The 14,654-nt window shown below is 40.8% G+C and overlaps 1 protein-coding gene across 1 annotated transcript; it reads left to right on the top strand.

Annotated features, from left to right (window-relative positions):
* Positions 1–365: 365 nt before the first annotated feature.
* LOC124254612 (protein turtle homolog B-like) lies at positions 366–13,971 on the top strand. Its single transcript, XM_046688446.1, has 5 exons — positions 366–638; positions 4,588–4,872; positions 5,110–5,217; positions 5,836–5,851; positions 11,732–13,971. The coding sequence occupies exons 1-5, from the start codon at positions 515–517 to the stop codon at positions 11,817–11,819; spliced, it is 621 nt and encodes a 206-aa protein (XP_046544402.1). The 5' UTR covers positions 366–514; the 3' UTR covers positions 11,820–13,971.
* The last annotated feature ends 683 nt before the right edge of the window (positions 13,972–14,654 follow it).

The following is a 14,654-nucleotide window of genomic DNA, read 5'->3' as shown; positions in this document are numbered from 1 at the left end:
AGAAAGTGTTTGTTGCACCAAAGAGCCAATGACCAAATGAGTTAGTATATAGGCTTAACGTTACTTTGAAGACTTCTGTCACAGTGTTATTATCTGTTTGCATCGCATTCAGACACGAAGTCTTACAGGTGTGTATGTGTGATTTGCAGATTTGTAGATAAGAGATGCGCACTGCAGTGAATTCCGTCTCAACCAGACTTCTATGTGCCCATGTCTTGTGATACAGGCCTTTACTAATACGATTTTTACAAATTCTTGCTAAGATGTACATAAATATGATTAATCCAAACATATAGACACTATAAATGTGTATCCTTACTGAAATAAATTTAGATTATTATTTATAGTTATAACAGATCCTGCTCCTTATGTCAGCGCCCCTGTTCAAGCTACACCAGGTCAGACTGTGACATTAACATGCTCCTTCCCTGCCCGAAATCTGTCTCGGACTACACAAGTGGCCTACAGCTGGACAAAGAACAACATCCCGATAGAGGGTGGCCAAAGGTATCAGATGAGGGATGGTTCTCTCACTATTACAGATGTCAGGGGGGATGACCAGGGTGGATATTCCTGTCGGATTGAGAAGCAAAACTCGGCCTCTGAATGGAGCGAGACTATTCAAGTCATGGTGTTGGGTTAGTGTTGATCGTCCTTCTTGGAAACAGTAATTTCACCTTTTCTGTCACATGGGCATTCATGTTTTTTACATTCTGCTGCATGATACTGATGGAATTGTAGATTGCATGCCTCTGATGGGTCAAAACGGGATTAACGCTATAGTCAAATTTTATTCTATTCATATGGATACATGTATAGCCCCATATTAACGCATAAAGAAAAGGCTGCCGACAACCAATCAGAACTGTAAATGTTCTATATCAGTACATTTTTCGATGATTTCTTACGCCTTAGATCTCAGCACTCAAGCGATCAGGTAGAAGGCCCAGGAAATTCATTTCGTTGCCTAAAACATCCGATGATATTTTCAATATCGAACCATACAGATTGGTTATAGGCAGCTATGTATATTATGAATACATATGCAGCCTGTCTACTATTTACACAGGTACACCGAGGCGCAAAAGAAACGCTGGCTTCTAATTTTCTCATCTAATAAAAACATATGACAAGGTATGTCAACAGATATCATTGTATTTCACAGACACAACAATTAACACCAGGTTGACCACATGATGATATTGTAAGGAATAGTGAGCATTCGTGTCACATGTGTTGGATTGTCCATAATTCGATCACATTCCATTTCATGTTATCATTACACAAATCAGTTAAAAGTGTAATTCCATCATCAATAGCGAGTGTGTCTACCTATAGCAAGTATGCAGTCCCTGACACGATGTCGTACAGGCGTTACCAGTCCCCTCACAATGACTGGAGTGATGTGACGCCACTGTTCTTGCGGTGCCTGCGTCAACGTCTGTCTGTAATGTGGACGTTGTTGACGTTGCCGAATCCGCCTCCAAAGATGGTCTCAGAGGTGTTCTATGGGATTCATGTCAGGGGATCTGGCTGGACACGGAAGAACTTGTAAGTTGTTGACATTGAAATACTCTCTGGTAACACGTGCAGTGTGTGGAGTGGCGTTATCCTGTTGGAACAGCGTTCTTGGGTTATTCTGCGGGAATGGAAACACGAGTGGTGTCAAGATCTGGTTAATGTAGCGGTCAGCGTTGAGGGTACCATTTGTAACCACCAGGTCGGTCTTAGTGCCTCCACAAATACTGCCCCAAATCAACACACTTCCGCCGCCACGAGGATGCACTTCTTGGACGCAGCAACGTGACGTTCGTTCGCCTCTGCGCCGGTAAACTCGCACTCGGCCGTCAGCACTGTAAAGCTGGAACCTGCTTTCATCTGAAAACAGCACTCTGTCCCAATGTCGTCTTTGCCAGCGTTGCACAATGCGAGCCCACCTCAATCGATGTTGAGTCGATGTTGCCGGGTCAAGGTCATTCCCCTAAAGGGCTGGTAAGCTCTCAAACCAAAATGGCGGAGACGTCGGGCTACAGTCCTCCTGCTGATGGGGTGTTGTATAGCATCTCGTGCTGATGACATCACAGTGAGGAACCTGTCACGGAGGTGCAGCAGACGAAGATGGCGGTCTTCGTTGGCCATGGTTACCCGTGGGCTGTCTGATGTCCGACCAGTATCTCTGAGACGTTTCACCATTATCTCAATTGTGGTCGCTACAATCCCTATCGCTCTCTCTCGCTGCTCAGGCGTCAAACGTGACATTCTTGTTGGTGAAATCCAAACCATTCAATGCTAAGGAAGGATTCTGGGCATGATTTATACCCGATCCTTGCACAGAATTGTCCTTATGCATCTTCTCGAAATAAAAACGAAAAACCCATATTTCACAGAAACATCGTGATGCCGATTCACCACGAGGCCAAAGAAATGACTGTTACGTTTGGGAGAATGCTTTAACAGTGTATCTTACCATGGTTTTAGGTGTGGATTAAAATTGTGTCAACGTTTATAAAACCAGCGTTTCTTTTGCCCCTGAGTTTATGTTGTCCGAAGAGGCTCTTTTTCGAAGAATCATATGGAATATTTGATACCTCATTCTAATCTGACATAGGGCATTCTTCATTGTCATTGTCGAATCATGAAAATCAATGCCTATGCTTATTCTAAATTAGAGAAAAGTTATGATATACGTTTGTTGTTTTCTGTGACAGTTACCAAACAAAAATCTGAACATTTTTATCAACATTTTATAGCTGACGTATCACATTCAAAGACAAGTGTTGTTGCTGGCGCATGTATGATAGTCATTGCAAGATTAGTACTAAGTGCTTACGGGGCGGTGGGGTAGCCTAGTGGTTAAAGCGTTCGCTCGTCACTAGGGCTTCCACGGGTACTCGAGTACTCGAGGACGAGTCGGGTTGAGCTGGACTCGAGTCCATTTTGTAGGACTCGAGGACTCGAAAAGGGGAGATAACTCGAATTATTGGATTACAATGACAGACTGTCCGTCAGCCATGTGATGAGCATGAGCGGCCGTTAACGTCTAATATTAAGATAAGATATAACTTTATTACCCCGGAGGAAATTCTTATACATCCAAACTGTCTCAAAATGAATATGTACACAATTAACAAAAATATACACAATAATTACATGCACAAAACGAAAGCTATTTACACAATAAAACGGACATGATAGGTATAGGTAAAAAGGCTGAATAATTCTAGTTGTTATCACATGCTGATAATTCAAAATATTTGTTGCATTCACGAATACTTGATGGTATGAAAGACTGTCAAGCTCTGTTTGTTTTGAGGGAAGGTAATCAACAGCAGCGTCCAGAAAGAAGTACTTCAAAATCGTTAGATAAAATATGTTAACTATCAAATCTAATTTTAGTTGCCTTTTTGACAATCTGGCGCTCATAGAAAAAGGGAATATACTCGAAATTTTGTCGGCAGTATTAACAATTTTGAAAAGTTTGTTTTTGTTGCGATCAGACGGGCCCCATACCAACACAGAAAATTGTAGGTCAACACACTTTGAATAAAGGTTTGATAAAAACTGTCATTACGGTTTTGTCAATGACTTGACGATAATAAAGTTCAGAATCAGAAATTAGGCCAGTAACAGTGGCGTCATCTGCGAATTTCACAGTAATCAAGTCATTTAATGACAAGTAACACTCATTGGTATACAAAACGAAGAGTACGGATGAAAGAACACAGTCCTGTGGATCTCCAGTAGAGGTTGAGATTAAAGAAGATTGATGGCCATTGACACTGACATACTGAGTTCTATGTACCCTGAATTCTTTGACCCATCTCATAATGTTTTTTATTAAGGACTAGTTTAAGTAATTTACTCCTCACACGGTGTGGCTGTATGGTATTAGTTGTTACAAGTCTGCAGGTGAGAGTAATTATTATACACTTCTTAAAATGATTTCACTTCTTAAAATGATTAGGTAACTATCTTAACAGACATGGAGAACGATAAAAAATCAAATGTATGGGCGTGTCTTGATCCGGATAGTGAAAAGAGAAAAATAACCAAATGCCGCCTATGCGGTATATCACTGCGTTATGCAGGCAGTACAACCAGTACGATGGAAAAAAAACAACATTTGGCAAGTAAACATCCAAATGCGGATACTGACCAATAGGAAATGTTAGTCACACGACAATGTGAAGTCGGAATGAAGTAAGTGTTCCCTTGTGTGATCGGAACACATGTCATGCCGGTTACGCTATCGTTTGTTTGAAAGGTATGAATTTCGAGTACTCGGGTCCGAGTGGAGTCTCACCCCTCGAGTACTCCAGTCCAAGAAAATGGACTCGTTGAAGCCCTACTCGTCACGCCCAAGACCCGGGTTCGAATCCCCACATGGGTAAAATGTGTGAAGCCCATTTCTGGTGTCCCCCGGCGTGATGTTGCTAAAAGCGACGTAAAACCAAACTCAGTCAGTCAGTCAGACTAAGTGCTTACATCTGTCTCTCTCGCGTTTCTCCAATACAATACGATGAAGTTTTAGTATCATAAGATATGTTGTGAAAGTGTTATATACAACTGCATTCGTCATGGTTACAGCAGATCCTGCTCCCTATGTCAGCGCACCTGTTCAAGCCACACCAGGTAAGACTGTGACATTGACATGCTCCTTCGCTGCCCGAAATCTGTCTTGGACTACACAAGTGGCCTACAGCTGGACAAGGAACAACATCCCGATAGAGGGTGGCCAAAGGTATCAGATGAGGGATGGTTCTCTCACTATTACAGATGTAAGGGAGAATGACCAGGGTGGATATTCCTGTCGGACTGAGAAGCAAAACTCGTCCTCTGAATGGAGCGAGACTATTCAAGTCATGGTGTTGGGTTAGTGTTGATCGTCTTTTTATGAGACATAATATATCCATCTTTACAAATCATCCACCTTGTCCGAAACGAATGAGTAATGTACAAGGTTTCACAGCGTGGAAAATGCATGCATATAGGTGAACATCAATGTGTTAGGACTTATTCACAAATACTTTTATGAACTTTAATATCTGTGCCAGTTAACAACAATATGTCTTGGGACATGTTCTTTGACATACCATGCTTAATTTGCAGCTGATCCATCACTTACAACAGCCGTTGTTGCTGGTGCAGCTGCAGCAGTCATTGCAGTGGTTGCAGTCATATTCGTCGTATTTCTCTTTCTATACAAAAGAACAAAACGTAAGTATAAATACGTTTTTCTCAATTCCAGTATAGTTCCAGGTTGAATTTATGTCAATGTAGATGGAAAAGCTGAATGATCGATTTTACGCTGCAGTAATATAGGCAGTTCTATGGCTGATGTCAGCTTGATGTGTGAGAAAAGCGTGAAATGGTGTAGGTCACACGTTTACCACCTTCGTGAAAGCGACACGTATCGTGCTTACGAGGTACCCATTCACAGATGGGTGAACTGGGACACATAGTCACAGTACTTTGTCCGAGTTTACTGCACGTTTCTGTACCTGCAACAAGGTGTTTTCACGTATTCATGTTGCCACCATCTGGTCATTTACCAACGGATTCGTGTTGTCTTAAGTGCACAGGGAAAGAGTGTTGTCAGTATGACCCTGAAGATTTGTATCAATATCGTTACCATTTGAGAATAATTCTGTGAATTTGTTACCATACTGCTGACGTGCAATGTTTGTCGTATCATCATAGCTGAATGGTATTTTGTTGACTAGTAATAGTATGATCACATGCTATTCTTACGAGTATTGGAAACACAATTCAAATTCAGTTTGCGTCTACATATATTGAATAATAGTTCACATATTCTTTACTCTTTGTCCACAGGTTCATTGGAAGCAAGGTGCAGTATTAATTTTGCGAATCCTCTATTTCATACTAATAAGAATATTTGTAGTAATGACGAAAGTGTCAAGTTACAAGGGGGTGGGGGTAGAGGGGAGAGATATTGAGAAACACGATCAGACCTACATGTATACTAGTATATCTTGTAATACACGAAAATCCAAAATTCAAGACTCCGGGTCAATAAAATCTCACTTAAAGTAAATCTGGAGTGAGTGAGCCGAGTGCTGTAAACAAGGTCAAAGCCACCCATAAGTTTTGTGTCTGTCCTTTCCTAATCCTTTGGAGGGTTGGGTTGTATCCCATTACCCCTACATCCCAGTACCCCTACAATTAGTTAAAACAACACACGGCATTTACCTGTCTGGCAGAATGAACTTACCCATGGGAGCGATTAAAGTATTGTGTATACAACTTAGAAAGGATTACGGTGTTCTTGGTTAGAGAAAGTTTGTTAAGATGAAATGAAGTAAATGTTGAAATTGACACTGAGATGAGACAAGTAATTTGAGAAGACTTAGTATAGTAAAGTGTCGTATATACAAATTAGAAAGGATTAAGCTGTTCTTGGTTAGAGAAAAGTTGTTAAGATGAAATGAAGTAAATGTTGAAATTGACAATTAATTTGAGATGACGTAGCATATTATATAAATGTTGGAAACAAACTAACATGACATCGACATGGCTGGTCTTCGCAATGTTGAGTTTGTTATGTCACGGAGAGGTAGCACCCAAGTCCTATTTGAGGGTTATCTACACACTAAGAATGTCGAGAGACAGTCTTTTGTACACTGGAAGTGTGTCCAGCCAACTTGCAGAGGCAGAGTCACAACAGTCGGAAATGTTTTGAGGAATGCGACGGAGCATAATCATCCGCCAGAGGATAGCCAGAAGGTCCGGTTTGTCAGCAACCTTAGGAAGAGAGAGAGGGAAGAGTCAACATTGATGCACACCCTCTACAACAACGAGATTACGAACTTGGACGATGATAAGATACCATTGATGCCCTCCTTCCCGACCATGAGCAGTGCCATGTACCACCATCGATAGAAGACAATTCCTGTTTTGCCGCAGACGAGATCGGAAGTGAACCTTCAAGATTCCAGGACGCAGACAGCAGATGGTCGACCCTTCCTCCTGTTTTCAGATGGTGATGGTGATAAGATCCTGGCATTTGGCACCATGGATAGTCTTCAGGCCTTGCAGTCTTCTGAAATCATCTATATGGATGGAACCTTTACTGGTCTGTGGAATCAAGTGTACATCCTACCACAACCTATCCCCTCATCTTCACCATCCTGTGTCCAGACAGACTTTGAGCTGGCGGCAATTCATGCTATAGAGAGAGAGTTTTCCGACTGCTGAAGTGAAGGGTTGCTTCTTCCACTACTGTCAGGCCATTTGGAGGAAGGTCCAGGATCTGGGACTTGCTGTTGCTTACAGAGAGGATCTGAAAATATCCAGATGGGTAAGAAGAGCGGCTGGACTACCCCTTTTACCCCAAAACAGTATCCAGGACACGTGGGTTGACACCATGGACGACGCTCCCGATGTACCAAGAGCGGCCACCTTCAACGATTACATGGTGACTACCTGGGTGGACTCAACTGAACAACAGGTCCAAGGACAAACAACAACCTAGAGGGATTCCACAACCGCCTGAACCGGGGACTCCCACATCGACACCCCAACATCTACCGATTTGTGGAGGTGATCAGGACAGTTAAACACGCTGAGAGAGCGAAAATTTCCCAGATAGACTTTGGTGCAGCACAGAGAAGCAGAAAGAGAGTGTACATAGAGATGGAGCATCGTTTGTGTCGCCTCAAGGAGCAGCTCAATCTTGGGCTGAAAACACCAATGCAGTTCCTTGACGCTGTGGGCCATCTCCTTAAATTGGGACAGAGACTTGTTTAAAAGACAAAAATTAACATTAAAAAGTTAACATGACCTGCTGCTCATATTTATGTCACGACCAGGAAGATAAATGTGCATTATATTCATTTATTTGTGTAATTAAATCCATAAATTAAAACATTAAATATTGTGTTCATGTGTTTGGGCTAGTCCATTGTCCAGGTAACAGGTAACAAGAAGGGGATTAGCAGTGCATTGGACCATGAACTTTGTTGTTATAAGCTGTAGGGGTAATGGGATGTAGGGGTAATGGGAGGATACCCTTTGGAGTAGTTGATTGGGCAAAACAAGGGCAAAACAGTCTTGACCGCCTGACCAGAATGATTATGTCTGATAACACAGCTTATCACCCTCGCTCCTCTCTTAATCGTTTATATGTGCCAATTAATTCGGGAGGTCGGGGTTTGATTAATGGAGAGGCTCTTCACAATAGAATCTTGTTGTGCACGTTTGCACATATTTTAATCATCTGGTCAGGAAAAACATGGCTCGTGAAGAAATCATGCTGCACGTTATAGCAATGGATGTAACCAAGGTGAAGTTATTCACCATGTTAGCCCAGAGTCGGTCATTGAAGGGGACAGCCTACTAGGAAACCACTGCACCGTGTACATATACAGTGTGTGGAACAGAATAGCAACCAAACCGGATCCTTTGCCTGGATGAAGTCGGGTGGTCTTAATGAAAAACAGAGTTTTTGTTTTGGCTGCACATGACCAGTCTCTTCCAGTTCGCAATCGCCAAAATGTGATTCGAAAGAAACTCCAACTAGGTAGCGGTTCATGAAAGAGATCTCATTCGCTGTCTGGGCTGAGTGTAGAGGAGGCAAAGTTACCTGATCTCTCTGTTGCTTTTTAGTTCAATCTGTAAAACATAAAAGCATTGGATGCCTTTAAACCTTCTGCTTAACAATAAAGAAGGTTATCATCCGGGACCTCCTCAGCACTGAGACAGACAACATCTCTTAGTAACCTCTTTTACATGGTTGGCCTTGACCTTCTTCTCAATGGAGACTCTATACTGTAAAATATCTTCTTGTCGAGTTATTGACCAAATCGTCGAAGAAGGGCTTATCCGTACTTCAGTTCTGAGACACTCTCCGGAATGTCCCCATGAAGGACCAAGCTCGGGCAGAATACAAATGTCTTACGAAAGAGCCGAACAAGATCTAGGCTACACACGTCAGCGCTGTACCCGTCCTCTTATATTATTTTATTGTTGATTGGACGAAGCAAGTAATTCAGAGTGTTGAATCCCTCACGCGAAGAATCATGTCAGGAAATAGAATCCACCTCCATCACTCTTCCCTCAATTGGTTAGTATATTTATCATTTTTTAAATCGAAGGGTTTGGTTTGATTAGCGTGGAGGCTCCTCATGACAAAATGTTCTTGTGTTCTTTGCTCACAATGTATTTGTCTGATGATTCTCTTGTTAAGCATGTCAAAACCCATGAAGAAACAAGACATTCAATCGTTATCTAAAACGAGCCAAGTATGTTGGACATAATCCTACTGTCAATGTCGATTTTTGTTATGGTTTTAACAGAAATAAGTGTCAGCTAAGCGAAGACTCATATCGAATCGGCAAAAAATCGGTGTTTTGAAGGGAAGGCTCTCTTGATGATCACTGCACCAAATTTATGTGTGTTTGTGTGTGTTTGTTGAACAATCCTTCTGACTGTCCTTTGTCTGGATGGAGTCCGCTGGCCTGAAAAGTGAAACGGAAGATTTTCTGTTTGCTTCTCAGGACTGGTCACTTTCCCTCACGTTACCGTCCTTGTATGATTCTGCGACAGAATTTATATATGAATTGTAGATTATGTAAAATAGATATTGGGACTATCCAACATCTTGTCAATAGATGCCAAGCCTTGGCATAAACACAGTGTAATAACCAACATGATGGCGTTGCACCCTTTATTACCGTCTTCGCAAAGCTTGTGGTTTTGATGTAGTGGTCCATCTTGGATACGACCCAGAATATGTAGACAGCTTCATGGAAAATGACAGTTACAAAGGTCGGTGGAATAGGTCCATATACGTATCAAATCCAACAACCCAGGCCTTGTGTTTTTTATAAAACCAATGAAATATTATATATTGTTGAAATTTATGTCCTTCTTGACACAAAAGTGACTGACAAGATTTAAGGGAAACGTCGCTTACAAAATGTCATGTTTGCATCCCAAGTACCAAGTTGTCCGACTCCCCATAATTCGTGGTGCCCTACTGACGGGAACGTATCCATTTTGACGCTCCGGGAACTGCAGAAGGCTTCAATGTTGTCGAGACTAAAGATTCGACCAGGCAGCGCTTCATGAAAGAAGTCCCATTCGCTGTCTGGGCTGCATGTAAAGAGGGATAAGGCCCTGAGCAGATGACGTTCCTAACCAGAGTGACTATTCCAGGATCACTCGAACCCTCTGTCCTGTATTTATTAATTTCAGTCATATTAATTAATTTATCGCAATAATAGTCTAAGACAAAATATAAACAATGGTTTCTAAGACAGGCAGCAGAAAGCCTCACCAGCTGTGTCATCTAGTTTGTAATAATTGCAATTATGACATACACTAACGTCCAAAAGAAACGATAAAGAGAATATTTTGACTATAACATAAATAAACAACGCAGAATGTTTGAAAAGACATTTGTATGTGATAAACAGATGAATAATCTGCATAATTGTCAGAGATTAATCTAATTATCGATGACAACAAACTTGGAAAAAGTCTTGAAACAAGAGTGTGTCATTTGTCCAGTATATACAATCATGATACTGTGAATTTTATCAGAGTGATCAGTATCTGGTATGTCCACCTCGTGCATCAATACATGCGGCAACTCGACGTCGTACTGAGTAGACCAAACGCTGGATAACATGCACGGGTATCCTCCTCCACTCCTCCTGGAGAGCCTGAGCAAAGTGCTGTCTGTTTCCTGGAAGTACAGGTCTTGCACGCACTTGTTGACCCAAATGGTCCTAGATATGCTCAATGGGTGACATGTCAGGTGACCGAGCAGGCCAAGGCAACACGTTGACGTTATTTCTTTGGAGGAAATCTGTGCTAACACGACCTGTATGTTGAGGGGCGTTGTCCTATTGAAAGACAATGAGGTTTAGGTGTTGTTGCAAGAAAGGCAGGACAACTGGGCGCAGCATCTGGTCGATGTACGACTCGAGCCGTGCCATTATTATGGAATATGAATAACTTGCTCTCGTCAGAAAACATGACCTTTTGTCATTGCCTGTTCTGCCATTATCGAACGGTGCGTGCCCACTGCAGACGTCGACGTCGATGCTGATGCGTTAAAATTACGCCTCGAAAGGGTCTGTGAGCACGAATATCATGCCGTCGGAGTCGTCGTGCAACTGTCTGTCGGCTGACACGATGTCCAAGACCAATTACTGCCGAGGACGTCACAGGCAGGAAACGTTTTCTGAGATGAAGCATTCGGAAATACCGGTCCTCATTCAGCGTGGTAACGGGAGGTCTCCCACTTCTGGGCCGGTCTGATGTCACACCTGTCTGCCTGGTACGTTGTGGGAGTCTCGTGATAGTAATACAAGCACAGCCCAAGGGTGTAGCAACGTGCTGGTAGGCGGCTCCCATTTGTATCATTCCAATGGCCCTCTCTCTTTCTTCGAGTGTTAATCGCGGCATGGTCGTTATTATATTTTTGATGGGATGATGTCATTGAACAGCTCTACACTCATTTTATATAAATACCATGCACGTGATTCACGCCCGAACACAACTATATTTATGATTCTTGACTGTTGACTTGAGGCGATTGTTTCCATATCATATCTAATCAAAAATACACATTTTTTTTCACAATATTTATGTTTTTAATTTTGTATCGTTTCTTTTAGACGTTAGTGTATACCGTGTACATTTGGTTGTAAACTGATCATTTATCATGGCTGTTCATTTCACGTACATTGTTGTTCCACAGATATATCACACCAGTCAGTGTTCGAATGAGCGACATCGACAAGTCCGCCATAGACGATACAGATGTTTACACGCTTATAGAAGACTAGTAACCTCCTAATGAATGTTTTGATAAGCATTTTAGGTTACTGCAAAGGATAATGCTGCGTTGAGCATGATTTTACTTCTATCATAGTGTTTCATTCCAGTATGCGAGGTTTAATACTTAAACGAATTCCGGGGGAGTTGTTAACTGGTGCCAACTGATTATCATCGGGGTCAATACGGGATTCGAATCTAGCATTTCGAATTTTGCAAACGAAACATACATTAATTGTATTTAGTCGTTAGAATGTTTGTCCTATTTTATATATGTTAGACGCATGTCCACATGTATTTTTATATTCATGTTTTTAACACATTTTATATTGCAATGAAAAACCCAGCTTTTGTGTCCCTTTGATCATTATTTCGGTAATAGGAAAGTGTATTAGATTTGTATATTTCCTTTGTGTTGGAAGCTAGTACGATGCTATTCACGTGTACGACTGTTTGTGAAACCACACCTTTCACAGTGCTAATAATCTCGAGCTGGCAATGAGACTCCGACTAATTATCAGCTGTCAATAATGTTTTCAGGGTTCCTGAATTATACCGCCGTTCATATGTTGATGAAAAGCAGTTACAACCATAATGTTCTTTGCCATAGTGGTTATTTTTCAGAATTGTGCATGCTTCTGGAAGCGCACGTAATATCTCCAAACAATCATCATCTTCCTGAATTGAACCCATTTCATTTGTTGACCAGCTTTAGCAAAGGTGCATGTGTTCCTATGGACGGCCAGAAAGGTGAACAGTGAACGTGAAAAATGTCACACATATATTTTGAAGACTGCAAATATAAATTAAGATTAATTAATTGCCGTTAAGAACATAATCTGCCACAAATAGATGCTATATATGTATCGCAATCCAATATGTACGTCGCACAAATGCAAGCTAACACGTTTTAATCTCCTAATATTGATAACATTTAAAAAACGAAAAGAAAATATGTTCATTAGACATTTTAAACCTAAGCTGAATTCAAAAGTGTGTAGTTCATGTGTACTCTCACCAAACTGAAGTTACGCCTATGACGACAAAGGCATTCAGATGTCACTGGCATAATGCTGGTTGTCTGCCTTTGACTAGTTATTGCGTTTCCATCACTAAAGAAGAGTGACGTGGCGTTTCCATAACATCACATTGGCAGCTTACAATGACAATGAGTGGTAAAGACGATGTTACAATTTTCATGTTCCTTTTTAATATTTTTTCCAAACTTTACGCTGCATTGTCTCAGCTGTATTCACTTTGAAAAAAATGAAATACCTTGAATTCTATTTCCATTCCCGTTGTGCATTTATAGATATAATTGCTTAAAGATATGCACCTTGTTTTGTGTCCTTTATTTGTTGTTTATAGATAATTTATATACAATGTTCGCCTACATATACTGAATAAGTGCAACAATTTTCCCCGGTTACATTTTCAGTATCTTAATTTCCTAGTCGAACTTGCACGTGCTAATATCTGTTTTATGTTATGACTGTGTCATTTTTACATTGGCCATAGTTCGATTAATTTTAACATCAGCAGTAAATTACAATTGGAATTTTTTGTCTAATGTTATAGACAAGTTTTCGGATCCTTTTAGTTATGCGTATATACATAGGCTAAGTGTTATTGTTTTGCTTATCACGCACTTTCAATGTTTTGCTCATCCATCTGAATATAGCTGTAGCTTTACTTACTCGATCTTGTACAAGTATCCGACGATACTAACATAGTTTGTATTCATGTTATGTTTACTTCTAAATATCCATGTGTATGTGTATAGCCTATGTGCTGTTTCTATCCATATAACCATTTCTTCATATCATCATCATGTTTGTTGGTATGATTATTTCAACTCTTCGGGAGCACCATATATTGAGTTTAGATATGTACGTGGTACCATCAAAGACGAGCATCAGGTACAATACATGTTCCTGTCAATGAGCAGGTATCGAGTCCGTTAGAGGAGTGTGGCACATTATTGGTTGCAGACTACGCCACAGAGATCCTCCAGTACAAAATCTCGCAATATCCTGAACCGAAGGCAATACTTAAACGTCAAATTCAAAATCTGATACAGTCAATGAGGAGGAGGGTCGCTTATGTTCTTGCAGTTACACCAGATCTTGGCATTATGCTCACTCACTGATACTTATGTTATTGCAGTTACACCAGATCTTGACATTATGCTCACTCACTGATACTTATGTTATTGCAGTTACACCAGATCTTGACATTATGCTCACTCACTGATACTTATGTTATTGTAGTTACACCAGATCTTGACATTATGCTCACTCACTGATGCTTATGTTATTGCAGTTACACCAGATCTTGACATTATGCTCACTCACTGATACTTATGTTATTGCAGTTACACCAGATCTTGACATTATGCTCACTCACTCTTATGTTATTGTAGTTACACCAGATCTTGATATGCTCACTCACTGATGTTATGTAGTTACACCAGATCTTGACATTATGCTCACTCACTGATACTTATGTTATTGTAGTTACACCAGATCTTGACATTATGCTCACTCACTGATACTTATGTTATTGCAGTTACACCAGATCTTGACATTATGCTCACCTGATACTTGATATTATGTTATTGCAGTTACACCAGATCTTGGCATTATGCTCACTCACTGATGCTTATGTTATTGCAGTTACACCAGATCTTGACATTATGCTCACTCACTGATACTTATGTTATTGTAGTTACACCAGATCTTGACATTATGCTCACTCACTGATACTTATGTTATTGCAGTTACACCAGATCTTGACATTATTATGCTCACTCACTGATACTTATGTTATTGCAGTTACACCAGATC

The sequence above is a fragment of the Haliotis rubra genome, unplaced genomic scaffold (assembly GCF_003918875.1).
Source record: "Haliotis rubra isolate DU_JTF1 unplaced genomic scaffold, ASM391887v1 Scf578, whole genome shotgun sequence".
Taxonomy (NCBI): Eukaryota; Metazoa; Mollusca; class Gastropoda; order Lepetellida; family Haliotidae; genus Haliotis; species Haliotis rubra.
This window is presented reverse-complemented; position numbering and strand designations above follow the sequence as displayed.

What these genes read in the sequence shown, in the direction of transcription:
- LOC124254612 (XM_046688446.1), top strand. Translation starts at nt 515, where the DNA reads ATGAGGGATGGTTCTCTCACTATTACAGATGTCAGGGGGGATGACCAG. An exon ending in TATTCAAGTCATGGTGTTGG is followed by an intron (nt 639 to 4,587) that starts GTTAGTGTTGAT and finishes TCATGGTTACAG; the next exon opens with CAGATCCTGCTCCCTATGTC. An exon ending in TATTCAAGTCATGGTGTTGG is followed by an intron (nt 4,873 to 5,109) that starts GTTAGTGTTGAT and finishes CTTAATTTGCAG; the next exon opens with CTGATCCATCACTTACAACA.